Source organism: Molossus molossus, unplaced genomic scaffold, assembly GCF_014108415.1.
Source record: "Molossus molossus isolate mMolMol1 unplaced genomic scaffold, mMolMol1.p scaffold_m16_p_1, whole genome shotgun sequence".
NCBI lineage: Eukaryota > Metazoa > Chordata > Mammalia > Chiroptera > Molossidae > Molossus > Molossus molossus.
In genome coordinates this window covers 92,089,858-92,110,304 of record NW_023425344.1, presented here as the reverse complement: position 1 = coordinate 92,110,304, position 20,447 = coordinate 92,089,858, and the positions used below count along the sequence as shown (strand labels likewise).

General features: G+C 49.4%; 1 protein-coding gene across 1 annotated transcript in view; it reads right to left on the bottom strand.

Annotated features, from left to right (window-relative positions):
• The window catches only part of LOC118636310 (phosphofructokinase, platelet), a 64,219-nt gene that overhangs the window by 22,973 nt on the left and 20,799 nt on the right, over nt 1-20,447 (bottom strand). Inside the window, exons 3-10 of the mRNA XM_036271396.1 lie at nt 11,991-12,068; nt 8,820-9,009; nt 7,678-7,843; nt 6,642-6,686; nt 6,329-6,437; nt 3,454-3,549; nt 1,431-1,523; nt 307-432 (exon numbers count right to left, since the gene is read on the bottom strand). Of these exons, the coding sequence (XP_036127289.1) occupies nt 307-432; nt 1,431-1,523; nt 3,454-3,549; nt 6,329-6,437; nt 6,642-6,686; nt 7,678-7,843; nt 8,820-9,009; nt 11,991-12,068 (903 nt within the window). The remainder of the gene's footprint in view (nt 1-306; nt 433-1,430; nt 1,524-3,453; nt 3,550-6,328; nt 6,438-6,641; nt 6,687-7,677; nt 7,844-8,819; nt 9,010-11,990; nt 12,069-20,447) is intronic.

The following is a 20,447-nucleotide window of genomic DNA, read 5'->3' as shown; positions in this document are numbered from 1 at the left end:
TGCCCTGTGCAGCCCGCCCCACAGATTCCTCAAAGCCCTTTTCCTGTATTTTGTCTTCAGCTTCTGAAAGAAACCCTCATGGATCCTCCCAGCACAATCCTTCCTGACAGTATAACCCCCGAAAAACGAGTCCAGTTTAAATGAATTGAGACAGGGAATCAGTCCCCGTGATACAGAGCCTGCTGCCACGCCCACAGGGCAGCTCTGTCGGTCCTGATTAAGGTCATTTAACTCCCTGTGCAGCTCCTCAGCAAGGACAAAGGGACAGAGGTGCCTGCCGGTGCCTGCGGCCCTCCCCCAGCTCACCATCTGCACGCACTCCATCAGCGGCACGCGCACAGCCTGGTTCCCACTCAGAGACACCACGCAGGCTGGGGTCTTTGGAGTGGCCTGCAGAAGGGCGACGACAGCCTCCACCCCCAAGCGGCTGGCCTGCGGAAGACATTCACGGGTCAGAGAAGCCCACCACCTGGCCGAGGCAGTGGTCTCACCAGAGGCAGTGGTCTCGGTACCCCCAGGCAGATGCACCCATGGCCCGTCCCTTGTTCAGATGGCCCCACTGGGCCCGAAACACACCCATCATCAACTTCCCTTCTGTTCCCTGGAACTGAGTCCCAGTTAGGTACCAAAGTCCTTCCTGCTTAACCTACTTCCAACAAAGAGATTTAGTGTCCACTATGAACTGGCAAGAGGGCAGGGGAGGGGAGCGCAGGGGAGGGGAGGGCAGAGGAAGGGAGGGGAGGGCAGGGGAAGGGAGGGGAGGGCAGGGGAAGGGAGGGGAGGGCAGGGGAAGGGAGGGGAGGGCAGGGGAAGTAAGGGCAGGGGAGGGGAGGGGAGGGGAGGGGAGGGAAGAGGAGGGCAGGGGAGGGGAGGGCAGGGGAAGTAAGGGCAGGGGAGGGGAGGGCAGGGGAGGGGAGTGCAGGGGAGGGGAGGGGAGGGAAGAGGAGGGCAGGGGAGGGGAGGGGAGGGCAGGGGAAGTAAGGGCAGGGAAGGGGAGGGCAGGGGAGGGGAGGGCAGGGCAGGGGAGGGTAGAGGAGGGAAGGGCAAGGTCTATGGTGGGAAGAGCTGGGAAGATTAGCAGCCCTGGATGGATCTGGATTCTGGCCCTGCTGCCCCGGCTCTGTTTCTAGAAAGCTGCATGTGCATGCCACCTTCCCACATTCTGGGTTTGGTCCTGGGATCCTCAACTGTCCATGTGGGGTGGGGTCTCCTAGCTCCTGGGTGACTGGGGCTGCGAACCGCTCTAGTCTGAGTCTCCCGGCGACCGCCAGGGCAGGAGCATCTCGGAGGCGGACGCCCAGCTGCAGGCAGACACGTTTGCAGGACACGCTCCAGAACAGCTCTCAGTCTTGGAAGCAAGTGCTTCCTTTGTGCTCCTAGGAAGGCTCCTTTTCTTGTGAATTTCCCGGACAGTCTCCACCCTCACTTACCAAAATTCTGTCAAAGGCTGACGGCGTGCCGCCTCTCTGCACGTGCCCAAGTATGGTCACTCGAGTGTCGTAGCCCAGCTGCTGCACCACCAGCTGCGGGAAATAGCTCCGTCAGGGGACACAGAACTGTGCAGGCCGCTCGGCTCCCACAGGACAGGGCTGGAGCTGAGGAACCGCTTTCTAATCTTTCTCCAGATCTACATGGAAAATGTTCTAATTCCTAAGTTTTTGTTTTTGAAGGAATGCTTAGTTTCCTGGCTAGCTGAAAATGTTATGCTTCTATCATCAAATAGACTTTTTATTTCTCCTACCTCACAAACGAACATAAATAACATGATTTTTTTTTAAAGTTTCTATAGCTTGTGCTGAAAGCATGATTAATACTTTATAAAAACGTGAACCTTTCCTGAACCATTCTACATTTGTATAGTGTATTTGAAAAGCACATCACAGCAAGTCGAGGTGCCCCTCAGGCTGGGACGCCTGTGAACACTGGGTGCTGGGTGACCGGCACGGCCGGCATCTGCTGGGCCTCATTCACTCCTGTATAAAAACATCAGGGTTGGGCTCTGTGAATCCCATGGTCCTTTTTGCTCCAATAGGCCACGGCTCAATCTCAACTTCAGTCACGTAGGAAGGCAATGTCTTTGCTCTGACTTGACAGGTTATTTCCTGATATGGCAGGCAGTTCAACAGGCACGAGCAGGGTGGAAACGACAGGCCAGGCACAGAACGTCACCCAGGGTGGAAGGCCCCAGTGCCTGGCCAGAGACACCTGAGGGTGGGACCTTGCCCCTCGGGTACCCTTTCCTCCCCCAGTATGTCGTTGGACATGCAGTGGACCTCCTTAGAGGAGGGACACGGGAGCCAGAGAAAAGCCTCATTTGGCTTCCACAGAAGCCCTTGCGCACCACTCCCTAACGCATGAAGCCCTCAAGACCATGACCCACATCAAATGCTCTTAGGGACAAAGCCTAGGTCTGGTGACAGCAGAGAGTTGTGGCCACAACAGACATCACATCTCGGCCGCAGTTGTCAGCTCCAGGCCCAGGAAAGCAGCAAGGCTTCCAAGCACGCTTTTCCCCACCCTGCTTTCTCCAGCCTTCCGGTTGTCTTTGTCTTTTCTTTCTCCTAAGCTCCAAGGGCCTTTTTTCCGCCTCTGTGTGGGCTTTTCCTGAGTCTACACAGCCCAGATGGCTCACTTCTTCTACCTCTGTGGCTTTCTAAACAAACGTTTGCTTGTCTTTGAGTCTCAGCTCTGAATTCTTTCTTAGCCCAAACGTAAGGACCGAGGTGTGACACCTGGTGCCCTTCGCCGTCAGTACTTGGAAATGTTGGCTGATATCTTCACAGCTCTCTCTCAGTATTGTAAGATTTAGGTGCACAGCTGGTATGGGAATAAAGAAAGTGAAACAGAGAAACCGACTTTGCCCTGAGGGGCAGCTTCGATCAGAGCCTGTCTGTCTGTCTCCCTGGTATGTCCAGGATGTGTCTCCGTAACTAGGGAGCCCAGCCGATGCCGTCACAGGCCTGGGGAGCCAGCACCCAGGCTGGAGCCCTATGGCAATAGGCCTGGGGTACAAGCCCCCTGCAGGGGGGGGGGGGCAGTGACTCACGTCCAACACTGGGCTTTCTTTGTAAGAACACGCCCGGCTGATGCTTCCAGGAAGAGGAGAGGACAGGGCTTGCTGCTGGGGGCTGACCTCCTGGCTCTCAGGGCAGCTGGCACCCAGAGCTGGACCCTCCGGTCCCACCCTTCTCCATTTTCACTTTCTGCTGGCGAGCTCCGGCCCCTTGGGAATATTCCCAGCAGTAACGCCAGCAACACTTGCTCTCTAGAAGCCAGGAGCTGTTTGACTCTCAGGTCACTAAAGTTATGAGTCTATGAAAACAGTTTTTACTATCAGGAAGAACAAAAATTGTTTTCAGAATAATGATAACGTGCCACAGCCACGCGCCTGCCCGTCTGCACCACCGTCTCCAGGCAGGCCGTGGAGGGGCGGCGAGAACTGGACACACTCACCTCCTTGATCTGCTCCGAGCTAATGGGTTTATTTTGGGAATCGATTGCTCCTTCCGCCACAATAATGATATTCAGCCTTTTTTTCTGAGCCCGGTTCTAAGGAAACAGAAAATGAAAATCCTTTAATGCCTAAAATGCTCTTAACAAAACCAGGGCCAGTGTGCCCCAGTTGAACTGGCTCTTGTCAGGTAGAAGGGATCACCCAGCTTCACAAGCTCTGCTTCCTAAGGACACGGGAAGAAGGTGACGGTGCTCTGGGTGAGCAGGTGCAGGAGGGTGGGGGTGGACTCTTGCGATCTGGTGATGTCGCCACAGCTGATGGCACCCAGGCAGCCCCAGGTTGAGAGGCTGTGCTGATTGACCTTTGATCGTGATCCCCAGACATCAATGTGTGCACAGGCTGGCCCCCAACCAGTCTCCACTGCAAACCGAACTTCCAACCACTTCCCAGGAGGCCTGCCCCGGCCCAGGAATTCTTGGCCACTGGGATCAGAGGGCAGGCCCCAGGTCCAAGCAGGAGGCAGAAGGGCACAGGACAGAAAGTGGAAGGACTCGGGCCTGCAGGGTCAGAAACTGCCCTGCGCAGAGTAGCTGCCACTATCCTCACAGGTTCAGGGCAGTCACCCAAGGGTGCCCTGAAGTCACTCTCCTCGGGTCTGCTCTCTACAGTCAGGAGTCTGGCCGTGCTGGAGCTGCCCCTGCCAGGAGCCCAGGGACGTCACCCCAAGTGGGCCGTTCTCACGAGGCCACCCCATCCCGTGACCGAGGGCATAAACACACAGGCCTGTAGGGGTTTTTTGATAGATATTAATATATGTGCAACACTTTGGAGAATACATTAATCAAAAACTTTCTATAAAGTATCAACATGTGACTTCAGGAGTGATTATTTTAGCATCACTGAAAAAGCAACACCAGAAAAAATGATATGTCCATAACTGCGGCCTTGGCCACACTTGAGCCATGAAACCTAATATTCCAAGGCAGTGAGAAATGATGGAGTTGTGGGCACCCTGAACGGGGAGATGGCCTGAGCTGTCCAGGTCACTGACACCTGCCCCCCGTCTGGATGACACCCTCCCACCCTCCCCACAGACCTGCTGTGGAGCAGCCCATTCCCCACGTTACAGCCAAGGAGCTTAGGACACGGAAAGGCAAGGTGCCCGGCGGCCCCCTCGGGGTGGCAGAGCCAGGATCCCACCCCAGGCCTTCTGCTTCTACAGTCTCTCCCGATCCTATACTGCAATGTCTGTGGTGGGCATGCCCTGGGGCCAATTTGTCTAGAAAGATATTTGGAAAAATCCTCCCAGTGCTACCTTAATGACCAACGAAAATGAACTACAGGTACAACAATATCAAGTGTTTTCACACACAGGTGAGTTTACACCATTGGTCCTCACTCTGCCAACCCTCAGGGGGCCGACATGTTCCGACTCATGTCCTAGCCAACAGTGCACCTTATGAAGCCTGACGCCCAGGGAGTTTGCAGACAAGACCACAGTTACCGAAATAGTGGACAAACCTAAGATCTGTGCCTAAGACCTGACTGACGCCTCAGCCCCGCAGCCTCAGCAGGACCTCTGACCGACATGGAGGGTGTGTTTCCTCATCCCCGAGGGCTGCCATCAGACTTGGCCTGTGATGGTGTCATCCTGGGCCACTCCAGGAACTGTCAGAGAGGAGGAGGACAGCTGGCCGAGACAGGCATGACCCCTTGGGGGTTGCGACCTTATGCAATGTCCCCTGTGGCGGTAATTAAATGGACGTCCTCAGCAGCACAAAGAAGTACCTGTCTAGGGGTGTCACCCTCATCTCATGCAGCTAGCCATGTATCTCCCAGTACCAGCTGGCTGGCAGAGAATGCCGCCACGTGCCCAGGTCAGACCAAGAACCAACGACCTCATTATCACTTCTGGGCCAGTATTCGTACTTTGGATAGTCCTTGCAATCAATGGTCTATTTCTGGCAAACAGCTCCAACCTCAGACGGGCCTGACTCTTCCAAGCAAAGGTACAGCTCAGCTGATAGTGTCTTACATAGGGTTTTTGGTCAGCAAAGCTTATTTGTTACTTTGCTTGAATTCCCGTCTTCAAATCTGTTACCATGAAGGTGAGAGCAATGCCTTACTGCTCATGTGTCCTTGCTTCAGGCAGTGCTTGTGTTTGCTGTATACAACCGTCATTAGCCTCTGCCATAGGCTCCCATTTACCGGTAGACTGGCGATAAGAGGGTTGTAAAAATAAAGCATGGGAAATTCCCCTGCACGCTGGTACTTTTGCCCTGGAAGCTGTTGTTTTAAGTGAGACCTAACATGCCTTAATTAGAGGGAGGTGTGCCTTGCACGGATCATCCACAGTGTGCAACACGACCATGCCACCAACTACAGACAGGAGGGAAAAGCCTGCTTCAAAGTAATTTCCCAACCCAACATCCAGCCCAGTGCAATGGGCCACACAGCTGAGAGAAGCGTCGTAACACGTGCCAGTGAGGTGGGCAATTCAGATGAGAGTCAGAACACAGTCCTACCATTAAGTGGAGATAAAACAGGAAACGGATTTTCTCCCCAAAGCTGACTTCTCTCAATAGATGCAATCTCACAGTACTTCTCCACGTGAAACTAACTGGTGCTTTGCACGGAAAACAGAACACTTGTCGCTGTTTCTCCATGGCCTCGCTCTGCAGCACAGGGAAGCAGGCCCCGTGCCAACAGCACATACGTGCAGGTCCTATGCACCCCACTGAGGTTCGCTTTAGAATCCCAGTTTTCCCCTGTCCAAACTCTGTCCAAACTGAAAGCCCTAAAGGCCCTCACAGGGCATGGCCAGCACAGGGCACACAGGGTGGCTGGAGCCGAGGGAGGCAGAGAACGGGTTACCTCTAACAGCTTGGTGCACATTGTCTCCTGCCAGCCGTCTTCGGGTGGAGATTCCGGGAGGAACACCCAGTCCGCCCCACAGGCCAAGGCGCTCACCAGGGCTAGGTACCTACGTGGAAATGGCAAGAATCTGGTCAGGCTGTGGCTGGGCACCCAGAGCTCGGGGACAGCCTTGGGTAGACAGGACGCCCAGCCCACGTGGGAGCCGCGGGCCCTCGTGAACCCCTCCCGGGGCATTTGCACTAGGGTGCAGGGCTCTCCGGGGGGCTGGGAGAGCACTCTCCCCACCCAAATCATGGCTGCACATACGTACCCACAGTGTCTCCCCATAACCTCGAGCACAAAGGTTCTCTGGTGGCTGGAAAAGAGGCAGAGAAAACGTCCACTTAGCACGGCCGGGAGGAGCAGGCGACACAGTCAAGTGCTGTCGCAGCCACGGCAGGCAGAAAGCTGCACTGAACGACGGCAGGCGCCCGGCTTCCGAACAAGGAGCCCTTTACACAGAAGCAAACGCTATTGCAGGAGATTTCAAACTTTTGTGAGTAGAGGGGCTCGGGCAGTGAGCACAGGGCCCAACTCCACGTTTTCCAGCCTCTCACCCTCGGGGGAGAGGCAGGTTAGAAATGGAGCAGTCAGGACAGGGACACTTCCCCACACCTCCTTTATCTTTTTCTTTTTTTTATCCTCACCTGAGGACATATTTTGCATTTCTCTTCAGATAGAGTGGGAGGGAGAGAGGGAGAGAGGGAGGAAGAGAGAGAGGGAGAAACATCAATGTGAGAGAGACACATCTACTGGCTGCCACCCACATGACCCTATCCAGGGCTGGGGACTAACTGCAACCGAGGTGCGTGACCTTAGCGGGAACCGAACCCGGGTCTCTCTGGTCCGCAGACTGACGCTCTAACTGCTGAGCCAAACTGGCCAGGGCTATAATTATTTTTAAATTAAATTTTTTGTTATAGATGCCCCCCCCCCCAGACACCCTCCTCCCCGTCCCGACCCCCCTCCCCCTGCATTGTTGTCTATGTCCATTCGTTATGCATACATGCATATAAGTTCTTTGGTTCATCTCATCCATCCCCCCTGCCCCCCTCCTCTGAGGTCTGTCAGTCTGAACCGTACTCCTTTCTATGTCTCTGGGTCTATTTTGTTCATCAGCTTATTTTGTTCATTATATTCCACACATAAGTGATCATGTGGTATTTGTCTTTCTTTGCACCGTTTCCAATACTCAAGTGACAAAACCACCATACACCGTCTGTGGAACCCTCCAGAGCCAGCACGAGTGGCTAACAGCACACTCGGGGCCATGCTGCCTGCCCACCCGCAGGCTCCTCAGTGCCTACCTCTGGGCCGTGGTCATGATGGCATCAATGACCTCAATGATCCGGTGCAAAGCTGAGTCAGTGCCGATAGTCATGTCCGTCCCGCAGAAGTCGTTGTCAATGGAGCCCACCATCCCCACGACGTTGAGGTGCCCGTGCTCCTTCACAGCCTCCTTGTCTATCTTGCCTGCGTGGGACACAGCCACACTCTCCGTCACAGGGAGCAGCCCGTGGACCCCACAGGCACACGAGGTGGAGACAGGACGGCCGTGGGTACAGAAACCCAGGACTCTGAACAAGCTGTCTGTCTCTTGCTTTGTTTTCTCGGAACTCTCCATGACCTAATGCTCTACACTCACAGAAATCAGTGCCAGACAGCGGTGGAGGTGATGACAAGATGGGGTTGTCACAGACAACAACATGGGACTACAAAAGTCAAATTGCAGGGGTGAGTCTGCAGGTTGCAGTCAGTGGGTAAAACCTGACTTCTGTCTGGTAACGGCCGGGGACAATAGCGTGGCTCTTAACAAGGGAACATCACACTCACAGAATTAAGTACTTAGGACTATTACATAACCATCATATTGATTTCTGTGGGCTCACAGGGCTAGGGGCTAGTCGGTTGGTAGTGTCTACTTAGCACTCTCAGGAAGGACTGACAGAGTGAGCAGATCGGCCTAAACCCAATCCGAGTGCTCAAGGTTGGGGGCAGCCGAGGCAGGGACTCAGGCAGCTCCTCCTCTTCCGTGTCACCACCCACCCTGCGTCAGACCGGAGTCCAGGGACTGACGGAGTCCAGGGACAGACGGAGCTGCGCGGCCCCTGCAGCTGGCATCTGCTGGCATCTGCTGGCTGCGGGCTGCAGGGCAAGTTTACGCCTTTCTTGAAGCAGCCATTAGTCCCAGCAATATGACTCCTCTGGTCATGTTTTGTATTAAATTGCAACTATTTAACACATTTACCACAGTACAGGGAACTAAATACATTCTGATTATTGTTAATATTTGAGGTCCAATTCAAGCCCTGAGGTGGGGACTAAGATCTACCCGACAGTACCTCTAGGACAGCTAAACAGGCAGAACATATGAGGCCACAGCTCTCTGCAGGCAGAACTAAAGGGGGAGCAGACCCAGGAGAACAACGTAGCTGGCGTAGAAACGCACCCTGCGCGGCCAGCTCCTCCAGCAGTTGGCTCCACTCCTCCCGGAAGATATTGGCCCCAGTGAGACTGCCGTCCCCGCCGATCACGCACAGGTTGGTGATGCCCCTCTGCACCAGGTTGTGAGCTGCTTTCAAGCGGCCTTCCCGGCTTCGGAAGTCTTTGCACCGGGCGCTGCCAATGACTGTCCCACCCTGAAACAGAAATGAAATCCTATTTCTCTGTCTCCTAACGACCACACAGAACACTGGACAGATGGGCACATGTGAGCGCTGGTGCAAACACAGGACCGTCCAAAGTCAGATTTCCCTCCTTTCAATCTCTGGAGTCGGTTCACTGTGCAAGTTTGTGGTTTTTCCATTTTTAGCTCCTTCCTGGAATTCAATGGATAGAGACACTGGCTCCACGCCCAGAGAGAGCCAAGTAGGGTATGGAAACAAGGACCGACATCAGCTAAACATGGAGAAGAGAGTCTACAAGGTGATGACAGCCACCCCAGAGACTGTGCAGCCTGGGGCAGCTGGACCCTGCGCTCCCTGAGCCTAAGACAGGCCCAGCACTATGTCTAGTGGCCACAGGCAACAAGGCTTCCCCTCTGATACTCAGAGCTCACCATGTATGCAGGCAAAGTAGGAATCTGTGAACCAGAGGGATTTATTTTCAACTACATCTCCCTACCCTACCCCCTCTTCAAGGCTAAATATTAAACAAGCTTAAGTTGGGTCATCCCAACTTCCAGAGGGTTAAGTCATGATCTTCTCCACCCGGTGCTTCAGAAATAAAGAATTCCTAGTTTATTTAGAAAAATGCAGGGTTCCCTGGCACACATCAGGGATGTACTTATAAAACTGGATTTTGCATGTAATTCTTTAAATGCACGCTCACTGCATAGAACTCACTCTTCAACAGTGATTCTGTGTAACTGTCAGTATGGTGGGGATGAGGTTAGGACTTGACACAGCACAGGTGAGCCTGGGTGGCAGGTGCAGGGCGCAATGCAAAGGTAAGCTGGTTCTCTGAACTTTGATTTGGCCAGGAGCAATTAGAGGGCCATGTGATTTCTAACAACAGGAAGTGAAGTCAGCAGCCCATACAGAGTGAGGAGAGAACAGAGCCTGGGCCTCAGGGATGAAACCAGGACTGACTAAGATGCAGAGCAGTAGGCAGCACACACACACACACACACACACACACTCAGCTACACTTGTATCTGCTGTCTTCTGCACAATCACGACAGCAGCAAGGAAATGCTGCTCTCTGCACACAATGTGCTGTCTGGAATTCAGACAGTCCTGCCCTGATTTTTTGCAAATATCACTCTACCTAAGTATAGATGGCTGTCAAACTTTCCTTTAGTCTCTTTCCAGGAGAAACAGTAAAGGTCTACATTCAGACGGGTATTAAAATGTACTCCCTAATATCATCCCCACAGCAGTGCTGAGATGTAACTGATGTAAACATTGTATCAGCTTACTGTGCACAGTGATACATGCATATACTGGGAAATGGTTACCACAATAAGGTTGGTTTTTACATCTATCAATTTGCATAATTGTCTTTTTTTGCGGTGAGAACTTGTAAGATTTACTCTCTTAGCAACTTTTAGGTATACAATACAGCACTGTTAACATTTTTTTTTTTTTATCCTCATTCGAGGACATTTTTCCATTTTTTGTACAGAGTGGGAGGAAGAGAGAGAAAGAGAGAGAGAGGGAAACATTGATGTGAAAGGGACACATCGAGTGGCTGCCACCCGCACGACCAACCAGGGCCGGGGACAAACTGCAACCGAGGTACATGCCCTTAGCGGGAACCGAACCCGGGTCTCTCCAGACCGCAGGCGGACGCTCTAACTGCTGAGCCAAACCAGCCAGGGCAACATTTTTAAGGTATGGGACATGATGACTTAATATATGTACACACTGTGAAATAATTACTACAATCAAATGAATGAATACATCAATCGCCCCAAATAGCTACCTTTTGTGTGTGTGCTGTGGAAACACTTAAGATCTATTGTCTTAATGCATTTCAAATACACAAAACAGTATTATTAACTATAGTCACCATGCTGTACATGAGATCCCAGAACCTATTCATCTTATAACTGCAAGTTTGTGGCCTTTGGCTATCATCTTCCCATTTCCTAAACCCTCTAGCCCCTGACAAACACCAACTTATTCTTTGCTTCTACAAGTTCAGTATTTTAGATTCCACATAAGTGAGGTGATACAGTATCCATCCTCTGACTTCACACAATGCCCTCACAATCCATTCATGCTGTCTTATACTGCAGGAGGTCCTTCTTTTATATGCCTAAATAATATTCCATTTACTTTCCATATATTTTCCCATAATTCTTTCATCCCTACATCCACTGCACCAGCATGTCCATAGGCAATTCACCCATTTGGTTCTTCCCATTAAAAAGTACTCAACAGGAGCTGCAGATCAATACACAGGCTGCAAAAGACAAAACCACAGGAGCGGTTCATAAAGTCCATTCTCTCCTCATGATCTCTCTTTCTCAACTGTGTGGAGCCTTTGTTAAACTATATGGTGTTCTGGAAGTTTATCAGACATAGTAAAATATAAACAAAGTACCTGGGCAGATGTCCTTTTAAATTCAAAGTAAGCAGCTATTTCTTTGCCTGAAGTGGTGATTACTTTATCCTTGGGCACACCAAGGAAGTCCGCGCCGTGTGGAGCAGGCCAGGACAGAGCACTGTGTACCCTCTAAATCCTCGGCCCTCAGGCTACTGGCTGGGTCTCTCCCAGGTTGTGAGCCCCTGATGCCAAGAAACTCAAGAAAACTCAATAGGCACAGATATTTGCCACTAAACCCACAGCACCAACAAACCAAAGCTGCCTTAACATGAATCTGGTGTTAAAGCCCCCAAATCTGTGGCAAGTACCACGAGGAATGCTACCTACTGCGCATAACTTTTTATTGCAAGGATAATTCCTCCACATGCGTGACATATAGTGTTTTTACAATATTTCATTAAATGATACCTTAAGAAAGTTTCCTTTCCTGTCAAGCAGGTAAAAATAAGGCCACGCAGCACACTAATTAATCTGTTCTAAGTCTGGTTGGAGCACAAGGATCAAAGGTTTCACACTATGGGAGTTACGTACTTACACAGAGAAACAAGCTACTGAGTTCAGCACCTACCACTTGCAGGATGTTGGAGACGCTTTCCCAGTCTGCCTCGACGATATTTTTGCTGCCGTCCACCATGCCTTGGTAGCCCTGAGGGAGAGAATCAAAACCTTTTTAAAATTGGGTAAATGCTGTTGCAGCATTAATTGATCCTAAACTACTTGAAATATAAATACAAGTGACAATGAAGATCAGTGCCTAGGAGCTCGGCGGTTTGCAGACACAGCCCACAGGAGCGCCACTCAGTCATCAGTGGGGAGAAAGGCCCGGGGATTGAATCTGAGGGTGGGGATGTTGGCCCAGACTCGTCCAGAGCACTGTGGGGAGACCGAGGCTGGCCTGTTGCCTAATAGTGTCTGAGAGAGTGAAAAGGAACATACTTACCCTAAAACTGTTTGTCATTTAACACAAATGTACCTGGTGTCAATCACAAGACATACAGGAAGACAGCCCTGCCAGGGCCTCCATTTGCCCAGGCAAATCCATGCTATTTTTGAAATATATAAAATATTATTTACAAGTACAGCTGAATATTATTCTAGTAATTCAGTTTCCTTCCTTCCGATCGGTGACATCTGACTACACCAAGGGGAGACTGTGAGCCAATTAGGAGACAAGTGCATACTTTTGACTGGAACCCCAAAATAATCGCCTTTCAACTCTAAACACATCTATCTCTCTTTTACCCACAGAATATACAAGATCAAGAAATCTAGAAATGTTCATTTGCATCTTTGTCTAAGTGACTCACTTTCCAGGGCATTTACCCTTAAAAAGGGATAGGCCTTACAGGCCAGTATGGCTCAGGGGATTGAGCATCGTCCCATGGACTGAGAGGTCCCGGTTCGATTCCCAGTCAGGACACATGCTCAGGATTTGGGCTCGATCCCCAGTGGGGGGTATGCAGGAGGCAGCAGACTGACGTTTCTATCGCTCTCTCCCTTTCTCTCCAAAAAAAAAAAAATCAATAAAAACATATTTTATAAAAAAAAGAAATAGGCCTTAACCATTATTAAGGCTTCCTATAATTGATTATTACTGTGAATTCATGTCCCCTACCTAGTGAAGGCCAAGAGGAAATAGAAAAGGAATAAAGACTTAATAATAAAATGCCCATTGAGTATAGAGCTATGTGCATAAATTAATCAATAGTGTAGGCATCTTGATTAACTTGTATACTTATAGATGTAAAATGTCTATTAATACAATGATATATTATATAACATTACATATTATTTTATATGATGAAATACTCTATTATATATAATATACTAGATTATACACATGTACATATGTATTCATATTTGTTATATACTATAAAATATATCATTGTTATGTACTATGAAATGTATAATTATGTTTACTAATTGTGCATGTATAATAATTATAACATAATTATTAATTTATATTGTAACTATGCATTATGATATATTAGATAATATATTATATTCTATAAAGTGTGTGTGTGTGTGTGTGTATATATATATATACATATATATATATACACATATATATATATAATGCTCACCCGAAGACATTTTTTGACACTTTGTTCAGAGTGGGAGGGAGAGAGAGAGAGAGAAACATTGATGCGAAAGGGACACATGGAGTGGTTGCCACCCACACGACCCAACCAGGGCCGGGGACAAACTGCAACCGAGGTACGTGCCCTCAGTGTGAACTGAACCCAGGTCTCTCCAGACTGCAGGCCAACGCTCCAACCACTGAGCCAAACTGGCCAGGGCTATACAAGTATATTTTAATATATAAACACACATGTGTGTATGTGTGCCCAGTTAATGTTAGATATATACATATGTCATATATGAGAGAAACAGGAAAGGGAAAGCCAGCATGAAAAGGCACAGAACAAAGAAAAGTTGAGAGCAGGTTTGCCCTAGAGCTGCAGGTGTTTCTGCAGGTGGTGGTCACTGAGGCAGAGCCCTGCTTGCCAGGCTGTCTTCAGCCCCCAGAATGGCTGGTTCAGGTGGTCCACAACCCGCCCACTGCCTGGAGGGAGCAGCCATGGAGTTTCTTCCAAACACACCTCGGTCCAGCTGCAAGGATCCCTTCTCTCTCTTTGTTCCCATCTCCTTCTTGTGTAAGCCTGGCAGCATGACAGTTTCAGCCTAACCATTTAAAGTATGGAGCCAGTGTGGCTGTCATTGTGGACGGCAGGGTGATAAGCAAGAGAGTGACTGGATCCAGGCTCCCTCTGGGAGGAGAGCACTTATCAGGGTCACTATTTATACTGCGTCTTGGTATGTGAGTGACCTCAGGGACAGAGGCTGCACCAGGCACAAATTACCCCTCTGCTAAAGGACCAAATGCAAAACCAAGCTGCTCCTCCTTCTACGTGATCCCCAGGGACCTTATTTAAACAGAAAAAGAAAGAAAAGAAAGGGAAAGGGAGGAAGGGAGGAAGGGAGGAAGGGAGGAAGGGAGGAAGGGAGGAAGGGAGGAAGGAAGAAAGGAAGGAAGGAAGGAAGAAAGGAAGAAAGGAAGAAAGGAAGAAAGGAAGAAAGGAAGAAAGGAAGAAAGGAAGAAGAAAGGAAGAAAGGAAGAAAGGAAGAAAGGAAGAAGAAAGGAAGAAAGGAAGAAAGGAAGAAAGAAAGAAAGAAAGAAAGAAAGAAAGAAAAGAAAGAAAGAAAGAAAGAAAGAAAGAAAGAGGAAGATGATTGATGGATGAACAATGGATGAATGGACAGATGATGGACAGATAGCTAGATGACAAAGAGATAGATGATGGATGAATAGGTAATAAACAGATGATAGATGATGAACAGATGGAAAATTGAGAGAGAGAGAATATCTAGTCTTAGGGTTGCCATTTGAGTTCTTTCTGCCACCCCACACTCCAGGTCTCTGTTAAGAGTGCCCGCCACTGCAGCGCAGCACGCCCAGCACGCCCAGCACGCCCAGCACGCCATTCTTAAGGCAGGAGACCAGCAGGAGCAGACTGCAATCAGACTGCAGTGCTGACTTTCTGGCCTCATTGCTATGAAGCTTGGGGGGCAGGGAGGTGCACACGAACAGCCTGTAGCCCAGTCCCATGTTTCAGATGCTCCACCCCTGTGCTGAAACAAGCCCCACAGAGAGGGATTCTTGTTATCCAAACATGCGTACTTCAGAGAAGAGAAAATACACCTTTAATTGGGCCAGAACAGCAGGCATCAACCAAGACCATCCTGGGCAGAACAGGAGGGAAAACCAACTAACTGCACTAAGCACAGGCTCTGACAGAAAAGAGTGAAGCCCTCCCTGCCCACGCCGACGGCCACTGCAGCCATCGCTGCACGTTCCTTCTTTAGGTAACTAAGCGATAAGGGAAGGGAGCCGGCCAGCTACAGCCTCGCCTACAGGGACCGCACAGAGGTCGCTCCCGGATCCCGAGACCGTGCACGCTGCCGGAATCAACGTCCAGATTATTCCTGCAACACATGCTCCCCCGTCAGACACCACATTCGAACCAACGCTTAGTACCTGCCACACTGGGAGTAGAACAAATTCCTTCCCTTTATTATTATGCCTCAGAAGTGAAATACTGCTCTAACAGAAAACATTTATAAATCCTTTTCGTTTACTAGAGTTAGATCATGGAAAACAGTTTCACCAAGCATAACACATATTCTGAAAAGTACAATGTTCTCCGGACATATTTGATTATTCCGTGTGGCACAGTCACATTTGCTACGGCAAGCAGTGCGGAAGGACAGGACGACTCCGCGATGATGCTGTTCGCAGCACCCTCCTCCTGCACGCGGGCCGCGCTGGGGAGATGACGCATTCTTCCACTGGCCACGTTAAGCTCACATAACACTTGAAGAATAACTACCCACCGAAGTTTGGGGTGGCCTCTCATAAGGAAGGTGTTACTAAATTAGGAAAGCTGATTTGACACAGATGTACCATCATGTATAAATCCAGGGAAGTTTCTTGCAGTGAAGCCTCCTTGAAAAGCTGAAACTTATTCCAACACCGCCAGAGCCCAAGACACTCAAAAATTCTCCTGTGGAATTTGCTTTCACAGCCAGCTGTGTGACTCATAAGAAAAACAAACCATAAAAAATGTAAAGCCATGCTTAGTTTTTGAGCTAAAGTAATAGTACCTTTCTCGTGGGTCCTAATTCATAGGATGAACCCAGGAACCCCTTAGCCAGATGTATCGAATCCATGGTCCCACAGAACCTTTTACATGCAATCATCTGATCACATTGTGTTCATTTTCACTTGTGTTTAGACATTTGTTAAATCCATTCTAAAGAGAGTAAGAGCTGCCCTGGCTGATCTGGCTCAGCAGTTAGAGCATCAGCCCGGTCGAAGGCTTGATTCCAGTCAAGGGCATGTACCTGGGTTGCAGGTTCGATCCCTGGCCCTGGTCAGGGTCATGCAGAAGGCAACCAATCTATGTCTCTCTCATATCAATGTTTCTTTCTTCCTCTTTCTCCCCCTCCCTTCCACTCTCTCTAAAAATCAATGGAAAAATATCCTCAGGTGAAGATTTAAAAAAACAAACAAACACTAAGAGCTAGTCCATCTGTGGGTAGCATTCTCTTATGAGACATCTGTGCTTTTTGTTTTTTAAACTGAAGCCCCAGAGGGAAGCTGCAGCTTTGTGCTCCGACACAGCAGGCTTTTTCTTCCTGGAAGCTTCTGTTCTAGGCGTCCACACGCCTCGTCAACTCTAATGCTTTTTCCAAATCGGATTTCCTGCAGTCTTCGGGCAACAATGTACTGTTTAAATGGCAAACACTCCAACAGCCTACTAAAGAGAATGCACTTCACAAGTATTCTCTAGATATCATCACCACTGGCATTCAGAGACTTCTCCAGGGGTTTTGCTGCTGAAGTAAATATGTATTTTTGTTTCCTATAGAGGTAAGGTTTTCCTGGTTTATTCCTTAATAAATTGCAGCATTTCACTTACAGAACTTGAGAGCAAGCATGTGGAGAGGTCGGCTCTGAACTGCTCTCAAGGGTCCGATTCAGTAAATGCCACCGTGCACAACCAGGTGTGCGTGGAAAGGAGGCGGGCCAAGGGTCTCCATGTCAATGGTTCTCAAAGTTTAGAAATTATGTGTTTCCTTTGCCCACAGGAAACTCAAATGCAGAACCTCCAACCACGAATTTTCTCTCCCCCCAACCCAGAGAGTCTAGTCCAAAATCTTAAAACAGGTTAGAACACGACAGGACGTTGTACAGCCCTGATCCTCATGCTTGTGGCAAACCTGTAATAAACCAACATGTCTTCTTTACCCCATTGGCATCCCTGGATTTCTTGAAGCTACAGCCAATAGTGCACAATTCCAGGGAAGTCATAAAACTGAAAGCCACAGCAGGACGCAGTCCCCAGCCTCTGTGGCAGAGAGAGCCTGTCACCTCGTGTAAATTATTTCATCAGCTCATGGTGATAACAGTGGGGGCGGGGCGCAAAGGCATGGAGGGAGATGATCTCTTCTGCAATTTGAACGCTAAGATGTTGATGGCAACTGCATGCAGTCTGAGGTCGAGAGCACCATGTTGATGGTGTGAGGACCAAGCCACAGATCCTACAGGAAGCGTCCAGCTGGGAGCTCAGCACTGTCACTGTTTGTGTTCCACGTGTGCATCAGCCAATGTCCCCATGGAAATGGAAAGGGAGGAGATGCAGTGACCTAAGTCACCTGCCTTCCATGAATTAATTTAAGGAACTCAGCCAGCCTTATGATGTGCATGGCTGGTAGTGGAGGGGCTGGGCCTGGTGGAGTTGAACACAGACTTCTGCCCATTAGCTGCCAGAGAGACACTGAATTGGACATTGGACCCTCACTATGACTATTTTTAGACAGACATTTAGTAGTTAAGTAGCTCTGCCTTTAAGGAAGTTAAAATGCAGAAACAGCTATCTGTAAAACTTCCAGAGTAGGAGACAGTGCAATTCTCATCTTCTCGCCTGGCCTTCAGGGAGCTGTTGGGGGGGTGGGAAGGGGTGACTGGAGGGGTGAGAAAAGGATAGCAAAACCAGACGAGTCCCCAAACATCAACACTGACATTCTAACCCGTTCTGGGTCCCTTCAGGGAAATCAGCATCCACCATTGCCCACACAGTCCAAGACTCAGGTGGAACCCGGATCTCCAACACCCGTGAGAAGAGACTAACACGTCTCCCTTTGCTGCCCTCCTAGGAAAAGGTGGAAGTTTTTCGTGTTGCTGTTGTTTTGTTTGGACACAACATTTCTCATTTTTTTATTTTTTTATTTTATTTATTTATTTATTTTTATCCTCACCCGAGGACATTTTTCCATTTTTTGTTCAGGTAGAGTGGGAGGGAGAGAGAGGAACAGAGAGAGAGAGAGAGAAACATCGACGTGAAGGGACACATTGAGTGGCTGCCACCCGCACAACCGACCAGGGCCGGGGACAAACTGCAACCGAGGTACACGCCCTTAGCGGGAACCGAACCCGGGTCTCTCAGGACCGCAGGCCGACACTCTAACCGCTGAGCCAAACCGGCCAGGGCTCATTTTTTTATTTTTATTCTTATGTTTTTACTGATTTTTTTAGAGAGATAGAAACATCAATGTGAGAGAGATACATGGATCAGCTGCCTCCTGCACGCCCCCTACTGGGGATCGAGCCCATAACCCGGGCATGAGCCCTGACCGGGAATCGAACCAGGACCTCTCAATCCATGGGACAGCGCTCAATCACTTGAGGCCACACCAGCTGGGAAACATTTCTCACTTTAAAAACTGTGTCTGCAGCCCTGGCCAGTATGACTCGGTTGGAGCATTGTCCCATATACCAAAAGGTCGCAGGTTCAATTCCCAGTCAGGGCACATACCCAGGATGTGGGTTTGAACCCCAGTTGGGGTGCATATGGGAGGCAACCAATCACATCAATGCTTCTCTCTCTCTCTCAAATCAATAAAAACAAAAAACATATACTCTGGTGAGAATTAAAAATAAACATTGTGACAATATGTGGTTCATCATATCTGAGAAGAAAAATAATGAGCCACATGGCAAAAAAGAGGGTTTCTCTTAGGAAAGAGAAAATGATACCAATCTATTAACTGACAATTAAAGCTTATTTATTAGTGTGTTAAGTCAGGCCATGATGCTCAGGGTCCCAGCCCAGTGCAGCTTGGATTAAGGGTGGTCATTCAAGCTTGCAAGAAAGGAAGGAAGAAAACCAGTCTGCAGAGAGCCCCAGTGAGAAAGCTGCTCACTGAGCGAGACCCTGGGCACCGGGAGCAGCCAGCCTGTGAAACCAGACTATTGGCTCCTGAGCTGTCCTAATGACCTCACTGCCCTTACTCTCTAACAACAGGAAGTCCTGACTCTCTGACGTGTAGAATGCCTTACTTTTAATATCAAAAAGAACAGCTGCTGAAAGAGATGGGCACTGTTCCTAGCCTTTCTCAATGTGCAGACGACATGGCAGATGAGTCCCACTGATACTCACAAACGCTGTCTCTGACAGGCACCTAGCTGTCAAGAGGTATTTCAGAGAGAAGGCTTTTCTGTGAGTCATAGCTAAAGAGCTGTAATAATAATGATTTTCTAAGTCTGCAGAAACACCTTTAGCTAATGGGATTCGGAACCCATGCATTACACTAAATTACAACCAGCCTACTGTTCCTGCAGCCAAGAGAGCACCAGCAGGTAACTTCGGGCTGCCCACCCAGTCTGTCTGATCCACCTAAACCCAGGGCAGGCCACCCCCAGCACAGTCTTTTGCAAAAACATGTGATGCACTTGCCCTCACTGTCTCCCGGAAGCTAAAGGCAGTTACTTGCACGTCTTTAAGGGGAAAACGTCCTAGCCTAAAAGGAAAACAAAAAGCAACACTGGCTCCAGCAAGTGGAAAGAACTGGTTAATCGCCCCACCCAGCCTGTCCTGACGGTGCCCAAGGGCGCGGCAGGCAGCACACGTGGTGCTGCCCCAGATTCACTGCGCGCCCAGCCAGACAGAACAAGCCTGGTGCCAGCCTCCAGCAGAAACACCCATGTTTTCCGATCAATGACACTTCCCACACATTTTCTGCTCAAGAAAAAGCCCTCAATCCCTTCACTGCAATTAATAATCCTGACCTGTTTCACTGTTTTGGTGTGTGGGTCACCTTGAAAACTCTAGGTAGACTTAAAACCCAGCCTATAAATGACCTTGGCCAGGTGGCTCATTGGTTGGAGCATCATCCCATACACCAAAAGGTTTCCAGTTCGATTCCCAGTCAGGGCACATACATAGGTTGCGGGTTCGATCCCCAGTCGGGGCACATATGGGAGGCAACTGATCAATGTTTTCTCTCTCCCCCTTCCTTGCTCTCTAATATCAATGAACATATCCTTGGGCGAGGATAAAAAAACAAACAAAAAACTGGACTATATATAGAAAAACATGTTAGATAAGTTACTGAATGATGTTTTTAAAAATAAAACCAAATGTCTCCTAAATTAGATCCCAAATAGGTCTGGGACAGTGGC